Genomic DNA, 21,296 nt, shown 5'->3' on the forward strand with positions numbered 1-21,296 from the left:
GAGTCGAGTGACCTCCTCATTGTGGACTTTCTCCTTTGGCCTTGGAGCTTTCAGTGGCCCCAGGATCTTTGACATTCGCTTCCGGGGAGAACGACTAGCTTATGAGATCAGCCTCCAGGAGGCCTTGGCTGTCTATGGTGGAAATTCTCCTTCTGCTCTGCGAAGCCGGTACACAGATGGTGGATTTGGCTTGGGTCACTTCTCTTCAACCCTGACTCGGGGGGTGGACTGCCCCTATGGGGCCACCTACATGGACTGGCACTTCCTTCTGGAATCACACATCCCCAAGACAATACGCGATGCCATTTGTGTGTTTGAACAGAACCAGGGCCTCCCCCTGAGGCGACATCACTCAGATATCCACTCCCACTATTTTGGGGGCCTTGCAGAGACAGTGCTGGTGGTCAGATCTGTGTCGACCATGCTCAACTATGACTACGTGTGGGATATGGTCTTCCACCCCAACGGGGCCATAGAAGTCCGACTCCACACCACCGGCTACATCAGCTCAACCTTCCTCTTTGGTGCTGCCCGAAGGTACGGGAACCGGGTTGGGGAGCACACGCTGGGCACGGTCCACACCCACAGCGCCCACTTCAAGGTGGATCTGGATGTAGGAGGTAAGACATCCCTGGGGAAGCAAGGATTCCAGCAGAGGGGACTGAGGTCTCCATGTCTTGCTTTAAGAATTGTCACTGAGGGGCGCCTGGGTGGCTCAGTGGGTTAAGCTGCTGCCTTCGGCTCAGGTCATGATCCCAGGGTCCTGGGATTGAGCCCCGCATCGGGCTCTCTGCACAGCAGGGATCCTGCTTCCCTTCCTCTCTCTCTACCTGCCTCTCTGCCTACTTGTGATCTCTCTGTCAAATAAATAAATAAAATCTTTAAAAATAAATAAATAAAAATAAAAAATTAAAAAAAAAGAATTGTCACTGAAGGATTAAAAGATTACAAGTGAAAGTCAGGTTCCTCAGAGATTTTCACGCTTAGCAGATCAGTTATTCTCCCATACTTAAGAAAAAAATTCTTCCATATTTTTAAATATAGCATCTGCAATATTTAATAAATTATAACATTTGTTATATTGTATACTATCTGTAAGTATCATATACTGATGTAAATATTTTGAATTTTCATTATCAAAATTGGATCATAACATATCTATATTTTGCCACTTCTGTTTTTTTCACATAACAATGTATCATTCATGCAAGCAACAAATAGTTACTAAGTGCATTTTTTTTTTTTTTTTAAGAAAGGGAGCAGGGGGAGGGGCAGAGGAAGAGAGAGAATATTCAGCAGGTTCTACACCAGGCACAGACCCCAAAGCAGGGCTCCATCTCACGACCCTGAGATCATGACCTGAGCTGAAATCAAGAGTCGGACACCTAACCGACTGGCCACTCCAGCATCCCACGAACGGGTATTTGTGCCAGTCACATCCCTAATGCAATTTAACAAATGAAACAACAACCCTGCTCTCGAGAGGCTTACATTCTAATGGAGGAGTGGGCAACATGTGGAGTGCCTTTAAAAATGTGTATGATAGAAACATTGTTATGCTTAACTACTCTGTGCCTCAGTTTACCCAAGTGTAAAAATGGTGTAAGAGTGCATTCCTAGTAAGACTACTAGAGGATTAATGATGAGTACTTTAAAGCAACATCTCTTAAAAACATTTATTTATTTATTTATTTCCCTAATCTCTACACCCAGCATGGGACTCGAACTCACAGCCCCAAGATTGAGAGCCTCATGCTTTTCTGACTGAGCCAGCCAGGGGCCCCCAAAACAATTTCTCTTTTGAAATAATTTTATGACTGAAGAAAAGTTGCAAACATTGTCCAGTTCCCATATACCCTTCACCCAGCTCCCCCTAATGTTAACATCTTATACAATTGTAGTATGGTGATCAAAACCAGGAGATTAATATTATTACAGTACTATTATCTAAATTACAGACCCTATTAGAGTTTCATTAGTTCTTCCATTAACTTTCTTTTTCTGTTCCAGGATCTAATCCAGGATCCCACACTGCTTTTATTTGACTTTTCTCCTTAGTTTCCTCCAATCTAAGACAGCTCCTTGGGCTTTTCTTGTCTTCCATGACCTTCACATTAGGGAAGATTTTGGTCATTATGTAGTACGGTGGCTCTTAAATTGGGTTTCTCTGTTATTTTCTCATGATAAGATTGAGATTGTACTTTTTTTTTTTTGCAAGAAAACCAGAGAGATAACATTATGCCCTTCTCAGTGCATCATATCAAGAGGTATGTGAGGTTGATATGTCTTATTACCAGTGATGTTAACCTCAAGCACTTGATTAAGATGGCATTTTCTGACTTTCTCCATTTTACAAGTTAGTACTTTTCCCAGGCACCTGGGTGGTTCAGTCAGTTCAGCATCTGCCTTCAGCTCGAGTCATGATCTAGGGCCCTGGGGTCAAGCCCCATGTTGGGATCTCTGCAAGGCAGGGAGCCTGCTTCTCTCTTTCCTTCTGCCTATTACTCTGCCTGCTTTTGCTCTCTCTGTCAAATAAATAAGTTTTTATTTATTTATTTATTTGACAGAGAGAGCAGGAACACAAGCGGGGGAGTGTTGGGGGTGCCCCAATAAATAAACTATTTTTTTAAAAGTTAGTATTTTTCCATTTGCAATTAATAAATATCTTGGGCGGGGTGCCTGGGTGGTTCAGTGGGTTAAACCTCTGCCTTCAGCTGAGGTCATGATCTCAAGGTCTTGGGATCAAGCCCCGCATCGGGCTCTCTGCTCAGAAATAAGCCTGCTTCCCCCACTCTCTCTGCCTGCCTCTCTGCTTACCTGTGATCTGTTTGTCAAGTAAATAAATAAAAACCTTAAAAAAATAAATATCCTGGGGCAATTACTTTGATGCTATACAAATATCCTATTTCTTTTCTTCTTAAATTCTTGCCTACTAATTTTTATCCTCTGTTGGTAGACTTTTTTTTTTTTTTTGCAAGAATTATTACGGCAACATTTCCCTACTGGTCATTTCAAATTTTTTTCTTTATTCTTTATACATTAATTAATTAATTAGAATTCTCAGCAAGGAAAAATTATCCTCCATTGACATTGATTTATATATGCAATTATTCATAACTGCACAGATTCATGGATATTTATTTTATTCTAAGGGTTACAACCCAGCAGTATCATTTATTCTGTTCCTTGCACTATCCCAGTATTGGCCATTGGGAGATGCATCCAGTTGGTTCTTGTTCCTTTCGATATGCCGCCATCCTTTTTTGAGTGCTTCTTTCTTTTTGGCACCATGGGATATTCCTTTTTTTTTTTTTTTTTTTTTTTTTAATTCATTTGAGAGAGAGAGAGATGCCCAGGTGCCCCAAGATGTTCCAGTTTGAGCTTGTATTTTCCCTGCTCCAGCCCTGGAATCCAACCACTTCTCCAAGGAGCTCTGGCTCCTTTTTACTGGAGGATGCTCTCTAGAAACCAAGCCCAGGGCACCCAGGGTGCTCAGTAGCACTGGACCGTCATTGCTTTTAGGCTCGCTCCTTGGACTTAGCTAGAAAATTGTGTTATGTATTCTACCCGACATGCACATCTCTCTATCTCCACACCTAAGCAAGGATGGCTCTTCAAGCTCTTTGAACTATGCCTGACACGTAGTGAGAAGTATTAACCATTGTTGCTGTCATTATGGTCCCCATGAGCCCATTGTGTGGATGTTCCAGAAACAACTGTTGGCCTTTCATTGTCACCTGTGTTGTGGACTGGGGGCAGTGAATCCCCAAAAGGAAAGCGAGAATCTACTTCTACTTTGGCCTATGTTCCTTACTGCTCTTTGGTCTCAGGGCAAAGTTGACTCCCAAAAGGGTACCTAGTTAGATTCTAATGAAAATCATTCAAAATTCCCGGAGCTCAAGGAACAGACTTTGCCTTTGGCCCTGCTCTTAATTCCTCGCCAAGCCCCAAATGATAGGAAGCACCATCAAGCTCCGGCAGCATTGGGCCTGGCTCTGATTTGCCTTCCCTCTGGCTAGTCTGTCTGCTGTCTGCGTGTCGTGTGCCCACTCTGTGTGGCTCTCCTCTGTGTGCTGCTGTGTGGCAATGCAGAGCCAGAGTGAGACCGGGGTCCCCAGCATCACCACAATGCTAACCTCCTGCCCTTGGAGACAAGCCTGAGCATGTTACTTAAATTCCCTACATTCCCTACATGTTACTTAAATTCCCTACATTCCCATCTCTACAATGGGCACAAGGGTAGTTCCTCCTTCATAGGGTTGCAGTATGAGTAAAGCACCAATGCCCTGCAGTGCAGAGCTCCTTGAGGGGTAATGAACGTGAGCTACCGCTGTTATTATGGTCATGATAAAGCAGTTCCGGTGATGCTATGGGGCTTCATTCATGAGCCACAGACCCTTTCCTTGGGTCAGAAGGAATCAGACTGCACGTGGCCTGCTAGGTTGCTCCAACCTCAGGGCAACCATCCTCTTGGCCAGCCCTCAAAGGGACGAGGTCAGTGGAGGCCCAGTCACAAGGTGTCCGGGATTATTCCCAGAAATGACATCAGGCAGAAACACCATCACCAGATCTCTGGATTGGGATGTCTTGGGGAGAGGGAGGGAAGCAGGGACACACTCCATCCTGGGTTTCTCCTTGGCCCCACTCTGAGGCGGTGAGTGGCAGGGAAGGGACAGAGTCCAGAGGGAACAGGGCAGCTGCATGACTGGCCCTCCCTCCTCTCCCCCTACATCCCCACCCCTCTCTGCAGGACTGGAGAACTGGGTCTGGGCTGAGGACATGACCTATGTCCCCACGGTGGTCCCCTGGAGCCCCGAGCACCAGGTGCAGAGGCTGCAGGTGACCCGGAAGCTGCTGGAGACCGAGGAGCAGGCCTCCTTCCCCCTGGGAGGCGCCCCGCCCCGCTACGTGTACCTGGCCAGCAACCACAGCAACAAGTGGGGTCACCCGCGGGGCTACCGCATCCAGGTGCTCAGCTTTGCAGGGGAGCCACTGCCCCAGAACAGCTCCTTGGAGAGAGCCTTCAGCTGGGGGAGGTGAGTGGTGGGGTGTCACGGCTGGAGGAGGTGGACTGTAAGACGAGCCCATGTGGCTGAGAAGCTACATTGTCCCAACCTCCCGCAGGTGTGCGTGCACATACACAGTCACAAATGCACGCGCACAAACACACGCTCCTGTGGCCACAATCTTAGTGCTACTCAAAATGAAGCCAGCCCTCTGCACGGAGGGAGAGACGGAGAGCTCCGTGCTGAGTCAAACATACTGAGATGTGGAAGGCGGAGTCCAGGCTGCGGGCACACGGGGCTGTACTGTGCCATTCTTTCAACTTTTCTGCATGTTTAAAATGTTCACAATGAAAGTCGGAGGAAAACACCAAGAGGAAGAGAGGAACGTGGATCGGAGGGAATATACTGTCCTAACACCCAAGCAGTCGACATCCTGAGATGGACTGAGGATGGGAATCAGGCCTCGTCTGCACGCACACATCCAGGGTGCAGGCTCAGATCCGGATGGACGCGTGAGGATGCCATTCCCACCTGAGGTCTGAACAGTGCGCCCGTGGATGTCGGAGATATGGGATATGGAACAAACTCCAGAACTCTGTGGGACAGAGAGACAGAAAGAGAACAAGTATACAGAGAATGATAATGAGGCTCGACACCATGAGACCGTTGTGCTCATTTCCCCTTTGTGTTCCCTCTTCGGTGGGGCTTCGGGCAGTAGGACAGGTTGCTCACCTCATGCTCTAATCCAATCTCCCTAGGTACCAACTGGCCGTGACCCAGCGGAAGGAAGAGGAGCGCGGCAGCACCAGCATCTACAATTTGAATGATCCTTGGTCTCCCACCGTGGACTTCGCTGACTTCATCAACAACGAGACCATCGCAGGGCAGGTGAGCTGAGAGGGAGGAGGGGAAGGCAAGAAGGGGAGGGAAGGGGAGCAAGGTTGAGCTGCCTCATTCACTCCTAAGCCAGATTCCTTGGGGGTCTTTAGAACCTACTGGGAAAGAAAGCTTTGTGATTTCACCTTTTTCCTGGGCTAGTGAGCTAAATCCTCACATCCACGGCTGCTGTAGGAGGCAGGCCTGTCCCTCACAAAGCCAGGCCTCAGGATCCTCTTTCTTCTCCTCTGCCAGGACCTGGTGGCCTGGGTGACAGCTGGTTTCCTGCACATCCCACACGCGGAAGACGTTCCCAACACGGTGACTGTGGGGAACGGTGTGGGCTTCTTCCTCCGACCCTACAACTTCTTTGATCAGGACCCCTCCTTCGAGTCTGCAGACTCTGTCTATTTCCGGGAGGACCAGGATGCTGGGGCCTGCGAGGTCAACCCCCTGGCTTGCCTTCCCCAGGCTGCTGCCTGTGCCCCAGACCTCCCCGCCTTCTCCCACGGGGGCTTCTCTCACAACTAAGGGGTCCCCGGGATGGGGAGTGTGCCAGGGACCCCAGGGCCAGGCAGTGGGGAGAGGAGCAGTGGGTGCTGGGCCAGGGGGCCTGATGCCCTCTTTTCCTTCCTTCCACCTGGAAGCTCCCCGCCTCCCCTTCCCCCTCAGGCCCCCTCTCTATTGCCCTCCCTGACACCCCCTCCCTGCTGGGAGCATCCTGAGCCTGCGATGCCTGGCACTGGGGAAGGGGCGGAGACCCCAGACCTGCTGGGTTCCTGTCCCAGAGAGAAGAATGGCCAGCTGATGCCCGGACTGATGGCCAAGCTTTTCACAGAAGACTCCTGTTTCTTCTAACAGTTTTTTAATCTTACTTTTTTTTTTGTTAACAAGATATGACTTGCATGTCATTAAATCGCATATACATTAAACATGTACAAGTTAGGGTTTTTTAGTATATTTACAAAGTTGTGCAACCATCACCCTATCCACTTCCAGAGCGTTCTCAACACCTGAGAAAGAAACCCCAGACCTGGGAGCCTGGGTGGCTCAGTGGGTTAAGCTTCTGCCTTCAGCCCAGGTCATGATCTCAGGGTCCTGGGATCAAGTCCCGCATCGGGCTCTCTGCTTGGCAGGGAGCCTGCTTCCTCCTCTCTCTCTCTCTCTCTCTCTCTGCCTACTTGTAATCTCTCTCTGTCAAACAAATAAATAAAAATCTTAAAAAAAAAAAAAAAAAAAAAAAAAAGAAAGAAAGAAAGAAAAGAAACCTCGGACCTGTTAGCACTCTCTTTTCCCTCCAACCCCTTCCCGGCTCTAGGCAACCACTCAGCTTTCTGTCATTGTCGATTTGCTGATATTCTGGACATCTCGTATAAAGAGATTTGTACAGTACGTCGCCTTCTGTGATTGGCTTCTTTCCATCAGCATCACATGTCTGAGGTGCGGACGTGTTGGAGCAGGTGTCTGTCTTTCGTTCCCTAATGGCTGAGTCCCGTTCCACATCAGGGATAGACCACACTTTGTTCATCCATCCTTTCCCTGATGGCTAAATGGCTTGTTTCCACTTCGTGGACAATGCCTCAGTGAACCTTCGTGGACAAGCTCTTGCGTGGACAGACGTTTTCGTTTCTCTTCAGCACACCCGGGCGTGGAACTGCTGGGGCGTACAGTCGCCTGAGGCTTAACCTTTTGAGGAATCACAGACCATTGTCCAACACAACTGCACCATTACTTATCCCTTCTTCTTTTTTTTATTGAGCTAAAACATACATTACACAAAATTTCAGTTTATAAAAACTGATCATTTTTAGATGCACAGTTGAGTGTCATTAACATTCAGAAGCCTTCTGGGGCCTTCCCAGCTCCTCCTCTGTCCTTGGGTCTGGAATGAAGACGAGGCCTCCAGAGACCAGCTGTTCTCTCGAATACCAGGGCAGCGTCCCCACCAGGCCTGTGGCCTTCTTATTCCAGCACATTCCTTCTCCTCCCTGAGTTCCTCCTCCTCCTCCTCTTCCTACTTCAGCTTCTGCTCCCTGGCGTTTCCCTCCTCTCGGTACCTGAATAAAAATGTTCCTCCTCTCATCCTGTCATCTGTCTCCTCTGCCAAATAGTCTTCTGAGTTCCTGACATGGATGGAGACCATAGGGAATATGCTTTTGAGATAGGATGGTCAAGTGACAGAAGCAATTCAGGGGGTTTTGTGGGTGGAATGTTCTAAGGGCCATGAGTGACAGTGGCCTCCGTTCCATCAGCCAGCCCCCATGACCAGAACGTCACTGAAGATAGGAACCAGAAAGCATCCAGAGCCTGGCCCTAAGGCCTGGTGCCGTCTGATCAGGGGCAGGCATGCCGAGTCAGGGGTGTCCCAGTGGGAACCAGCCTGGCCTGGTCAGGCAACAGCCTCCAGGGCCTCCCATCCCCATTGGCCTTCCTGGGGTGTACACTGTGGATGAGCATAAATAAGAACTAGAAGAGTTTCCAGAAAAGAGTGTGGGGGCAAGAGTAAGATTGGGAGAGGACTCCAGACTAGAGAAACCCATGGGGAAAGTGGTGTCCACACCTCTGCTTGGATAGCTTGCCTACTTGTGTCAGTCTCTTTTCTAGAAAACGGGGTTGTGGGGTCAGGAAGAGAGGGGCTTCCTTTCCCAGGAGGAAGGCCAGGCCACTGACCCAGCCCTAGGGGAGGGCAAGCCATGGCAAGAGGGTAATTGAGGGCACAGAGATTTGGGTCCAGCTCAACTTGAGAGCAGAGAGAAATGCCAAGACACCGTGGAAATCCTGTGGTTCCGAGAATGGCCTACACCCCCAGGCTTAACCAGGTGATCTGGAAAGGAACTAAGTTCTGGCAAAGGGACCTTCAAACAAAGACTAAAAGCCATGGGAGCCACACTCGATTCAAGAATAGCAGCAGGATATGGTGAAATCTCTCAGATGGAGAAGGCGTGAAGGCAGAGCTGGTCAAGACAGTTAAACTGATGCTTCTTTCCATTTTGTTTCTAAGTTCAGCAATTTAGTGTCTCTTAATCCTCTCAGCCCGGATAAATACCCTGTTTGGACTTTCTTGTGTTTCCTTGTGTGAAAAAATTTAAACCATGATGGGTATAGATGCTCTCCTCTTGGCTCCCCCCAGCCCGCACCAAGGAAATGCAGAGAGGAGCCAAGAATGCTTTTCTTGGCTGTTCCAGCTTTGCTTCTCCTCTTGCAAGAATGGGGAGAGAGGACACGTGCCCCCAGGCTGAGGTCTGTGTGAGGGGCTCTGCTACTGTGGCTCACCTGCTAACCAATAGGCTCCCCACTGGAATCAGAGGAGATAATCTGAGCCACTCCGAAGGAGTGGGTGCGCAGGGAGCACTCAGGAAAAGCCCTGAGGCAGCCTCATTGGAAGACCTTCCTGGGAACACACGCTTCCAGCTGCAAGAAAAAGAGCAACCGGACCCTGAGGAATAGCCCAGAAAGATCCAAAGGGTCAGAGTTGTAGGGGAAACCTGGTGAGTGGGAAAGAACTCTGGGAATGTGGGTCTCCGGGGACTGTTGGACCTACAGACCCCACTGAAAGGACCTCAACCACCACACGCACACACACTATCCATACGAGCTGGTCTTTTAGCGGCACCTGCTTCAGGTTCCCCCTCCAATACTTGGCCCATGGCCGATGGTTGGCCATGTTTGGTCCACTCAGGCTCTGTAGGCAGGTATCTGCAGGTTCTATATAATTCTTCCTCTTCCTCCCCACATCTGGACTCTGTGACTGGAAATCAATTTTAAGGCTTTTATCCCAGACATCTGCCCATGGCATGTTCCTTATACTCCTTGACCTTATGTCTGTGGGCCAGAATATGATGGGGGGGGACTCCCCCTTTCTTAAACACCCTCAAGAAAAGTGAAGTCTCAGTCTTTCCTGCTTCTCTCATTGAAATGGAGCCAGTATGATGAAGACCAACCCGGGTGAGGTAATTTCCATCTGTTGCCTCACAACAACCTTGAGAAGCAGATATTATTATCACTCCCATTTTACAGATGAGAACACTAAGATTCCGAGGGATTAAGTAATTTGCCCCAAGTCATCTGGACAGGCGGCTGGGCTTGAACCCAAGCCTTTGTGGAATTATAGCTGACAGCTTTCTCCTATCCCACTGCACTTCCTCACTGCCTGGCAGGCCTGGTTAAAGAATTCAACAAGGTGATGTTTGAGAAGTATTGTTGAACTTGGTACCTGATCCATGGTAAGTGACCCTCTAAGAGCAAAATCAACATGCAATGGACCAGAACAGAAATATGCACAGTCGCCTTAAAGCAAAGGCTCTTGACCTTGACTGTGTATTAAATCATTGGTGGAACTTGTAAAACTCTGCATACCAGGCTATACCTCAGACCAATCACATCAGAGTCCCTGGGGGGTGAGGCTCAGATATTAGCAGCTCTTAAATTTCCCCGTGGTGATTTTAACATGTATCCAAGGTTGAGAAGACTCTGGGACAGCAGTTCAGTTCTAAGCTTGCCGGAGGAATATTGATACATAAAGATCTACAAAGAATGTGTCTAAAATATATAAATAATATGTTCATCAGAAGGTGCAGTAGGGGCGCCTGGGTGGCTCAGTGGGTTAAAGCCTCTGCCTTCGGCCCAGGTCATGATCCCAGGGTCCTGGGATCGAGCCCCGCATTGGGCTCTCTGCTCAGCAGGGAGCCTGCTTCCTCCTCTCTCTCTCTGCCTGCCTCTCTGCCTACTTCTGATCTCTGTCTGTCAAATAAATAAATAAAATCTTTTTTTTAAAAAAAAGGTGCAGGAAAGGAGCATTAGTGAATCCAACCCAGTGGGACAATCTGATCACGTCTAGAGCAGAGGAGCCAGCCCAAGCCCGGACATGTCCAGCCCTGGAGGCACATTAGCCACTTGGTTGGAGGCATGAGACACTGTCAAGTGTAGCCCATGATCAACTTCTGATTCTGATTCCCAGCTCCTTGAGCCAGCTTCCCACCACACCTTGGTCATGGAAGGAAAATGGGCAAGTCAATTATATCTCTTGTATACATGAACTAATTGATATTCTGTTTTAAAATTCTGTTAAAAATTGCTTTTGCTTTGACAATTACCATAAATGAAGATTCACCTGCAGGTGTTCTTTTGATAAATTTAGATCTTAATTAGATCATCCCTGGGTGATCTGATGAATCTGATTTCTGACTTAGGTCCCTCCCTTGGACTGTGGTGAATTCACCAAGAAACCATCATGGAGTGTCCTGGAGACATCAGCCAGACTCTCTGGCTACAACTCACCCAGCCTTGCCTAGACTTCACATCTAACTTCCAGAGCAGAAACTCAGTGTGAGCCAATCCTCACCTTCCTTCCCTTCTCCTACAGTTTTTCCTTGGCCAGCTGAACCTCAGAGCTCCTTGGGGGCGCCTGGGTGGTTCAGTTGCTTAATGATCAGACTCTTGATTTTGGCTCAGGTCATGATCTCAGTGTTGTGAGATGGAGCCTCACATCAAGCTCCACACTGGATGGAATCTTAAGCTTGCTTAAGATTCTCCCTTTCCCTCTGCATCTCCAGCCCAGCTTACGTGCACCTGCGCTTTCTCTCTCTCCCTCTCTAAAAGAATAAAAGTGAAAATAAATCCTCAGAACTCCTTACTCTCTGCCAGACATATGGGATCATTCACAAACCAGTTTCAGCACCCCCTGCCATCCTGATGTCCCACACTCCAGATGCTCCAACCATGTGGCCTTCCCCAGTCCATTCCCATCCACTCGTGCCTCTGTACCCCCTCTTTCCTTCCTCTGGTTCCTCCCTCTTCCCCCTCCCTTACTCCTTCCTGCATTTATTCATCCTCAAATAGCACTCCCCGAGCAAACCTAGTTGCTTTGTTCTCCCTGTTGCCTTGGTACTTTGGACAGAACCCTACCAAGAGGTTCAGTGCTGAATTCTAGTTCACTCTCTCCATGTATCCTCCCTTCGCTCCCCATCTGAGACTGAGCTCTCTGGGGCAGGACCCATGTCCTGTTGGCCTCACTGGCCTGGTGCCTAGCATTATGGGTGACCCATAATGCCCATTACAGGTGCTTAAATACATCTTTCTTGAAATCTGAACAAACAATAACTATTGCTAGAGTCAAGTAATTCTCTGCTTTATAAGAAGCCATTTCATATCCAGTTTTTCCTTTTTGACTACCTCAGAAATGAAGATCTAAGAAAGCCCCAGGATTTCAAGTGAAAAATCACCCAGGCCGTACAGGTTAGGCCAGGACATGGGGCCAAAGGGCAACACTGACACACTGAGCCTGAGCATTCCCTCTCCAGATGAGACCTGCACCGCTGGAACCATTATCCAGCAAAGGTCACAGAAAGAGGGGGAGATGGCACAGAAGGTTTCTGAGTAGGTGAACATTGGCAGATCTGAAATCAGTTCCCCACACTGGGCTTTTCCTGAAACAGACAGGAGAGGTCCAGAGCCTGGGATGGACCCCAAGAAGCATGGGGTGGGAGAGTTAGAGGCAGAGGCTGAGTATTGACCCCCCAAATGCTGTAGAATGGGGCATGCATGTGGGAAAGGTGTTTGTGAGGCAACATCCCCAATGAGTTCATGTTTTCCTCATTCCACAACATGGCATAGTGTTCATGGTGGGGTTTCTAGAGCTAGATTGCTGGCATTTGGATCTGGCAAATGTCACCCTAGAGGAATTTATTTAACTTCTCTGTAGCTCACTTTCCACACCTGTAAGATGGGGACAGTAATAAGATCTACCTTGGGGGGCGCCTGGGTGGCACAGTGGGTTGAAGCCTCTGCCTTTGGCTCGGGTCATGATCCCAGGGTCCTGGGATCGAGCCCCAAATCATGCTCTCTGCTCAGCAGGGAGCCTGCTTCCCTTCCTCTCTCTCTGCCTGCCTCTCTGCCTACTTGTGATCTCTGTCTGTCAAATAAAAATAAATAAATAAATAAATAAATAAATAAAAATAAATAAATAAGATCTACCTTGGAATTTTTAAGAGGATTCAATGAGTTAATCCATGTAATTTTCCAAAACCAGTTCTTGATGCATAGTAAGTGCTCAATGAATACTAGCCAGTATTTCATAGTTCATTAACCAGCATCTACTGGGCACTTCTGCTACTGCATTAAAAAACTGCCCTAAAAAAAAACAAAAAAACAAAACAAAACAAAACAAAAAAACCGCCCTGAAACTTAATGACTTAAAACAGCAAACCATTTTATTTGTTATTTGTTCCATAGATCAGCTATCGGGGCTGGGCTCAGATGGGAAGTTCTTCTCCTGGAATCACCCAGGATCACTCACACAGCCACAGATCTCTGGCAGTAGGACTGGAGCTGGATGGTGTAATTTGGTGTCACTCACATGTCTGGTGGCTGGGCCTGGCCATCAGGTCACATGATATAGCAGTGAGTCTCAGCAGACCAGCCGTGACTTTTCCCCTTTGTGGCCCAGCCCCAAAAGGATAGCCCTAGTAAGCAGAGGTTTTCCAAGTCAAGGCTTGAGATCAAGCCCAGAGTCAAAGGATGGAGATGTAAACTTCACAAGTTGATAGGAAGACAGGCAAAGTCACAATGCAAAAGGACAGGGGGCCGTGTTGAGAACTGTCACAGCCATCTACATAGGCTACCATGATAAACACTCAGAGTTCAGTTCTGAAAGCTGGAAGAGATGTTTTCATGGCCCCCAGGGCTCAGAACAGCAAGGAAAATGTTGAGACATAGGAAAAACGACTGTAATGCAAGGTTTGAACATGAGGAGTGCCTCAAGATCAGAACAGTGAAGTGCTAGGGGAGTTCAGGTCAGTTTGTTCCTTTACAGTTGAGGAGGGGTGAGCTTTAGTGGGTTGGGAAGGCTTTATTAGTCTGCCCTTGAACATGGTTAGAATCTGGACACGAAGGGGGAGGGGGGTAGCAAGAGGGTGGTTGGGTTATGGACATTGAGGAAGGTATGTGCTATGGTAAGTGTTGTAAAGTGTGTAAGCCTGGCGATTCACAGACCTGTACCCCTGGGGCTAATAATACATTATATGTTAATTAAAAAATAAAAAATAAAAGAATCTGGACATGAGGGGATGGAGAAAATTGTATTCCAGGTGAAGGGAAGAGCAAATTTAGGAAAACCAAGGTGTATCAGGGAAATCCAAACCCATCTAATATAGAACTAGAGTGAGAGATCCATGAAGGAGAGATTGGAAATATAAGGCTAGAAAGATAACCTGGGGTCTGATTGTGAGTAAGCTTGAATTTGAACTTCATTCTGGAGGCAATGGGGAGCCTCTGGATATTTTTTAGGTGACCAGTGAGAAGAACTGTATTGTAAGAAGACCCTTTTGCCAGTAGTCTATTGGAGGGCTTGGGCTGTCAGCAAGAAGGGGAGTAGGAGATCATTCGATAAGGGACTAACTAGCAGGTCTAGGCAGAGAGATTGACAAGGAGCAGCAAGAATAGAAAATATATGGTCAGAACCCAATGAGGCAGCATCAAGGATGACTCAAAGGTTACCAGGCTCAGTGCCTAAAGGATGGAGGAAGAAGAGAGGTGTATACAAATCAAGAAAGTCCAGAGGAGGAACAGGTCTGGAAAGAACTCGTGGATTTGAGGAATGTGTGGGACACCCAAGTGGTGTCCAAGCCGCGTCCAACATCATGCCATGGGAGGAGGAAGAGGAGAGAGGAGAGGAGAGGAGAGCTTGCTGGAGCAACCCTGAACACAAAGAGGGTGAACCCTTCAAAACAGCTGTCAGAAGTGTGGCCAAAAGATCAAGGAAGAAGGATGAGAAAAGGCCAACCAGCAGATATGACAGTGAGAAGGTCATGGGGACTTCCCAGTAGAGCAGAGGAGACAGAAGTTGCACCGGGCTGAGGAGGGAGCAGCAGGCGTCCTGCTTTCTGGAATTCAAGGTTGGAGAGATCCCCTGAACTTCCGGGACTCCAGTGTCACCCTCCTTCCACTTCAGCCCTACTACAGTGAAGGAAATCTTTAAAATCCTAAAAATAGAGCAAACACTGTCTTTCCCTTTCATCCTAGAGGAGGGAGGCATGCAAGACTCTCCTTGCCTTTCTCCCTCTGTCTCCTGCCTGCTGGCCGGAGATCCAGCAGTGTCAGGACTCGTGTCCAGGGAGACAGGCGTTGGCGGGACAGACGGCTGTTTACTTCCTAGCAGAGCCCTGCCGTGTTTTCATAGCTCAGAATAGTTCCTTGGCCCTTTGCAGGCTTGGGGGTGGGGGTTGGGGGGCAGGGAAACCTCACTGTTTGTTTTCAGGACAATTCCAGGCTTCACCTCTTCCTCTTTCTCTGCATTGTGGTCCTCACTGGGGAATTCTCAGAGGGGGTAAGGTGTGGGCTCAAAGGGTCCAAGACTACTGATTTCCTAATTATCTCCCCCCAGCTGGGCTCCGGAAGAGGGAAGGGCTCATAACTGGCTGTGCAGCGTGGTGTTTTGGTTGGGACAAAAACGCTCTGGCCATTAAGGAAAGAGTTGATTAAAAGACTGCAGGGCCGAGCTGGGGGAGAAAGAGAGGGGGGAAGGGAAGGGGGAACTGCCCCCTCCTCCAGTCTCCATCTGGGCTGGCTTCCAGTGTCTATGCAGGGAGCTCCCCTCTACTGGAGACCCTCAGGGGGCTTCCTGGACCCCTGATGCCTGGCAGCTCTGGGCTGCATACTGGTATCTGAAAGGTGCCCAGAGGTGGGAGGAAGAACCGGCTTCACTGAATATTCCTTTGAACTCTGAATTTTTATTTTTATTTTATTTATTTTTTAAAAAGATTTTATTTTATTTATTTGACAGACAGAGATCACAAGTAGGCAGAGAGGCAAGCAGAGAGAGGGGGGAAGCAGGCTCTCCGCTGAGCAGAGAGCCCCACGTGGGGCTCGATCCCAGGACCCTGAGATCACGACCTGAGCCGAAGGCAGAGGCTTAACCCACTGAGCCACCCAGGTGCCCTGAACTCTGAATTTTTAAAAACTATGTGATTATGTTGCCTTTTTTTTTTTTTTTTTTAAGTAATCTCTATACCCAGTGTAGGGCTCAGATCCCCCCCTGAGATCAAGAGCCCCCCCCCCCCCCCCACCAACTGAGCCTGCCAGGTGCTCCATAACTACAGGACTTTGGAAAATATTTTAATGAAGAAGATACGAATACATTTATCTTCTCCTTCTAGCAATAATGAATCATTGACTTCCGTTGGGTCATTAAAAGTCAGAAACCACGTCTCGGGAGCTACTTTTCAAGGGAGCACCAAGGACTCGGGAGTGTTAACACAGGACTAAGGGTGATGATCACCAAGTCTCATCAAAACTGTTGACAAAAGTCAAACCCAGACGACTGTAGTGACTCAGCCAAGGTCACACAGCTCTTTCATCTTCCCTTGTAATCTTTTATTTTCCTGCTAAACCCTGGCAATAGCGGTGGGGGTGGGGTGGTCTTCAGGGCCGCCTGCGGGAGGCCTGAGGGTGTCTCTGAGAATCTTCTAAGGGAAATCAAGACCCTCCTTCTGTCCCACACCCACCTCTACCCCCCCCAACCCCCGCAGACCCCACCTCACTCCACCTCCCACCGGGCTGAGCTCTGCGGCTGCAGGACTTAGTTTCCCTTCTTCTTTCCTCGGTCCCAATTCTTTCAAAGAATTTCGAAGAAGCCTTGAATTGAAGCAAGGAAGGGATGGCATCTTTAGCTTGAGTCACATTTCCTGTCTCACCTTGGATAGCCCCTCTTTGCCTCCGGGGTACAGACCAGAACGAAGAGGAAAATGAGCTTTTTGCAAATGGTTCCAACCACTATATTGGAGACTTACCTCCTGTGCCTCTGCCTCTGCAGTGCACCATGGACAAAGTTTAACTCCTGGCGGGAAGGATGAAATTTGACAGCAAGAATGTGTCCTGAGGGCTCACGTGATTTGGCATTGCCCAAGGGTTGACGAGGAGCAGGAGAACTGTCCACCATCTGGTGGGGAGGGGACTGGTTCACCATTTGTGGAAACAAGATATTCTCTGGAGGGAACAACAGCTTCTCTAGGGAGGACAGTGAAGGAAGAAGGGGGGCCGGGGGAGGCAAAGGATGGCCGGTCCATGCTTCCTGTCAAAGTTCCCATCGTCCACCTGATGTTGGTAGAAGGCAGACCCTGGGGTGGAAGGAGAAGGTAGTGAGCAGGCAGCTGTTCACTGTTGACAGTGAAGCAAATGCTCTCCAGGGTTTTTCTGTGGACAAAATGTCCAGCCCATCCTGAGACATGAACCACGCTCCCCCCACCTGGTCAATAGATGCACAGTTCAAGGTCCTGAAGCTGAACTTTCTCACCACGCCAGCGATAAATCAGCCATTTTCACCGGCTAACAATGATTAACCCACCTCTGCCTCCACCTGCTTTCCCCAATCTGTTTTTGTAAAAAATCAACAGGGTCACTCATCGAAAAGGTGACAGTCATCCAGCCAGCCAGTGTCTACTGTCTACCCCTGAACACCTTACCCCCACTGATCACCAGGTAGGGAAAAAAAAAAAAGCAAATAAAGAAATTAAAAAAAAAAAAAGTAAAACTGTATCTTGTACAGTTTCAGCTGTCATCCTTCAGAGAAATCTACTCTGCTCAAAGCCCCAGATCCAAGCTGGGTTTTGCATGCCTGCTTTTGTGTGCAGACAAGACCCTCTCCGGTGATGACAGCTGAGTGAGGCAAGGCAGCTCCTTCAACAGCACCCAGAGCCCCACCCAGAACAGAGGACGTGGCTGTAGGTGAAGTCAGAATTTCTTTTTGGTAAGAAATGCAATTTTTGGATGAGGTGTGCGGCAAATTCTGGCTCCTTTTCCTCCTCACTTTCCTGTCGGCAAATAAACTTGTTCAAGTGAGTGAGTCAAACTTGTTCTTGGAGAAGGAGGCACCAGGACACTGGAACCAGTTGTGCTTACTTAATAACAGACTAGACTGTACTTTCTGGCCCCTTTCCTTAACGTTCCTTAATGTTCCTCCCAAACCAAGAGCCCCAAGCCTTTGAGTTTCTGTTTGTGGAGAAAGTGCCCGAGGAGTGCCCAGCTAGTGTACCTGTAAAAAAAAAATGGGGGGGGGGGCCCTCTATAATTTTCCATCTTCATTGCTTCCCAGACTTCATCTCCCCAGAGGGCATTAGTAAGTCTTGAGTCATCTCCACTGAGGACAAAATAAAAAAGAAGTCATTTATATTTGGACAAATGGATTCAGCTTTAATTTAAAGTTCTGCTTTAAATTTATTTTATTATTTTATTATTTATTATTTTATAATTATTAAGTTTCATTTAAAGGTCCACTTGACCTAACTGTCGAAGGCCTGGCCTCTCAGCCCCACCCCATTGTCAAGGTCCCTGAGAACATGGGGGTTTAACGTTGAATCCTCAGGGAGTCGCGTAAGGCGCTTTGCTCAGGAAATGTTTGTTGAGTTAAACTGGAAAACTTCTTGAAGGGGAAGCTGACAGGAGCTGCCTCTGGGAAACGCGTCTCTAAGTGATCGGATCCTCACCCAAATCTCTAGCCACTCCCATGCTTTGTCCACAATATTCACCTCAAATACCCACAAGTCCTTTGAGGATCTGAGAACTCTAATTTTCTCTCTTCAGCTTTCTAACAGACTCGGGTCCTTTGGGGCCTCATTCTTTTCTGCACACGATAAAAATTTGCTGGAGGCGGCAGGGTGGAGCTGGAGGGTGGAAAGGTAAAGACGAGTAAATGGTCTCGTGATGTACACAGTTGCTCCAAGAGGGTCCCCCTCCCTGGAGGGCAGCCTGCCAGAAGGCTGCCCAGTATGCCCTGAAAGGGTTATCAGCCCCATCATGTGTCTCTATCAACATGAACCCTCTCCCTGCGGTTCTTCCAGAAGATAGGGCTCTCCACCGGCTCCCCACCTACCGAGCACATGGTGGAGACCTAGACAGTGGCCTCTGGATATTTTGTCAAAGGATCTGCTCTGTTCACCCTCGACTCACCCCAGACCATAAAAGCTCCAGTCCCCAGGGATCACCACAATAGTTACTGAATACTTTTGAGGAGGGCTTATCTAGTAGAGGGAAGGGGCCATCTCTTTGGTTGGGGCCTCCTACCCGTGCTCTTGCAGTCCTGACAATGCAGAACACTGCCCCGCCCTCCACAACCCTGCCAACCACAAGCCCCACCGGCAGCTCCCCCACCATTAGCCACTCTCTAGCCTAGAAGTGGGGGAGAGGGGGTTGCTTGGACCAGCAGAGACAATGTGGTCAAGGTCAGTTGGAGTCAGCTTGAGCTGGGTGGGAGCCCAGGGGAGGTGGGGGTGAGACTCCAGGTCATACCTCCTGGATGACATTGTAATCATTTCCAGCATGGAATGTTGTCAACCTTTGCTACCCATTCATTAGCTCTGAGTTTCTTTTCCTTGTCCCCAATCCACTCCTTACAAGGCAATATGGACTTACCGATGGAAAATCCAAGCAGGTTTTGAAAAACTCTATTCCAACAAGCTCTGATCTTTGAAAATGTTAGTCTGTCACCTGATTCCGCCCCCAGCTCCCTTCAGAGATCTAGGTGACCCAGGTGTGTGAGGCTTTGGTCTCTGCATGGCTACAGGATGATTTCGGCTCGTGCAGGAAAGCGGGCAGCATTGTTTCTCATAACTTAGTTTCTGTTACTTCTATTTATTCCTTGTCCTTTATATATCTAGTCTCCAGGAAGTCCATTCCATTGACTTCCTGGAGATTAGGTATATAGATATATATAAAATCTCCAAATACAAATGAAAGAAAGCGCAAACCCCTCAGGGAGATGCAAATTAAAACCATAATAAAATATCACCTTACAGGGAGCCTGGCTGGCTCAGTCGGAGAAGCGTATGACTCTTGATCTCAGGGTCGTGAGATCGATCCCCATGTTGGGTTTAGAGTTTACTTAATAAATAAATATTTTTAAAAACATATATCACTGTACACCTGTCAGAATGGCTAAAATCAAAAAGACGAGAAATAACAAGTGTTGGCGAGGATGTGGTGAAGAAGGATCTCTCATGAACTGTTGGTGAGAATGTGAATTAGTAGAATCACTGTGGAAAACAGTATGGAGTTTGCTCAAAAAATTTAAAAATAGAAACACCAGAAGCATCTGGGTGGCTCAGTCGGTTAAGTGTCTGCCTTTGGCTCAGGTCATGATCCCGGAGTCCTGGGGATCGAGCCCCATGGTGGGCTCCCTGCTTAGCAAGGGGTCTGCTTCTCCCTCTGCCTCTGCTGCTCCCCTGCTCACTCTCTCTCAAATCAATAAATAAAATCTTTTTAAAAATTAGAACTACTGGGCACCTGGGTGGCTCAGTGGTTAAAGCCTCTGCCTTCGGCTCAGGTCATGATCTCAGGGTCCTGGGATCGAGTCCCGCATCGGGCTCTCTGCTCAGCAGTGAGCCTGCCTCCTCCTGTCTCTCTCTGCCTGCCTCTCTGCCTACTTGTGATCTGTCTGTCAAATAAATTAAAAAAAAAAATTAGAACTACTGCATGACCCAGTAATCCACTTCTGGGCATTTACCCAAAGAAAAAAAAAACACTAGTTCAAAAAGATATATACATTCTTCTGTTTATTGCAGCGTTATTTACAATAGCCAAGATATGGAAGCAAACCAACCATCTATCCATAGATAAATGGATAAAGAAGAGATGGTGTCCATATAGAGATAAGAATAGACACACACATGTGCACACATACACACACACACACACACACACAGAGGAATATTACTCAATCATAAAAAAGGGTGAGGTTTTTGTCATTTGTGACAACACAGATGGACCCAGGAGGGATTATGCTGAGTGAAATAAGTCAGACTAAGAAATACAAATATATCACACGATTTCACTTATATATGGAATCTTAAAAAAAAAGAAAGAAAGAAATGAATAAACACGAAAAGCAGAATCAAACCAATAAATACAGAGAATAAACTGATGGTTGCCAGAGGGAAGGAAGGGGGGAGGAGGGGCAAAATGGGGGAAGGAGAGTGGGAGATACAGGCTTCCAGACCTCATGGGATGAATAAGTCACCATGATGAAAGGTACAACGCAGGGAATACAGTCAATGGTATTGAAACAGTGTTGCACAGTGACGTTGCATGGTGACAAGCATAGCACAATGTGTAGAGATGTCCAATTGCTATGTTATACACCTGAAACTGATGCAACATTGTATATCAGCTACATTCAAATACATTTAAAAAAAAAAAACAGGAGCCCTTTCCGGAGTCCCCAGTCACCAGCTTGCTGGTGTTTTTACGAAGAACTACATAGTCAGCACATTGTTTTTGCATGAACACACATTCATTCTACTGCTTAAACTTGTCTGTTAAAACCCCAAAGGTCCCGACCTGAAGGACATTAAGGGAATTAATCAGTGCATTCAAAGATGATTATTTCCTGGCCGTAAGAGCTACCGAGACAACCCTGGGAAGAGGGTT

The 21,296-nt window shown here is 47.8% G+C and overlaps 1 protein-coding gene across 1 annotated transcript in view; it reads left to right on the plus strand.

Moving 5' to 3' along the window:
• Nucleotides 1-6,422, plus strand: part of LOC111151490 (membrane primary amine oxidase-like) — a 12,542-nt gene extending 6,120 nt beyond the window's left edge. The window contains exons 3-6 of the mRNA XM_022509504.1: nucleotides 9-620; nucleotides 4,751-5,036; nucleotides 5,765-5,894; nucleotides 6,138-6,422. Of these exons, the coding sequence (XP_022365212.1) occupies nucleotides 9-620; nucleotides 4,751-5,036; nucleotides 5,765-5,894; nucleotides 6,138-6,413 (1,304 nt within the window). The 3' untranslated portion in view covers nucleotides 6,414-6,422. The remainder of the gene's footprint in view (nucleotides 1-8; nucleotides 621-4,750; nucleotides 5,037-5,764; nucleotides 5,895-6,137) is intronic.
• Nucleotides 6,423-21,296: the final 14,874 nt, after the last annotated feature.

Source organism: Enhydra lutris, unplaced genomic scaffold, assembly GCF_002288905.1.
Source record: "Enhydra lutris kenyoni isolate GAN:26980312 unplaced genomic scaffold, ASM228890v2 scaffoldscaffold26, whole genome shotgun sequence".
NCBI classification, from domain to species: domain Eukaryota; kingdom Metazoa; phylum Chordata; class Mammalia; order Carnivora; family Mustelidae; genus Enhydra; species Enhydra lutris.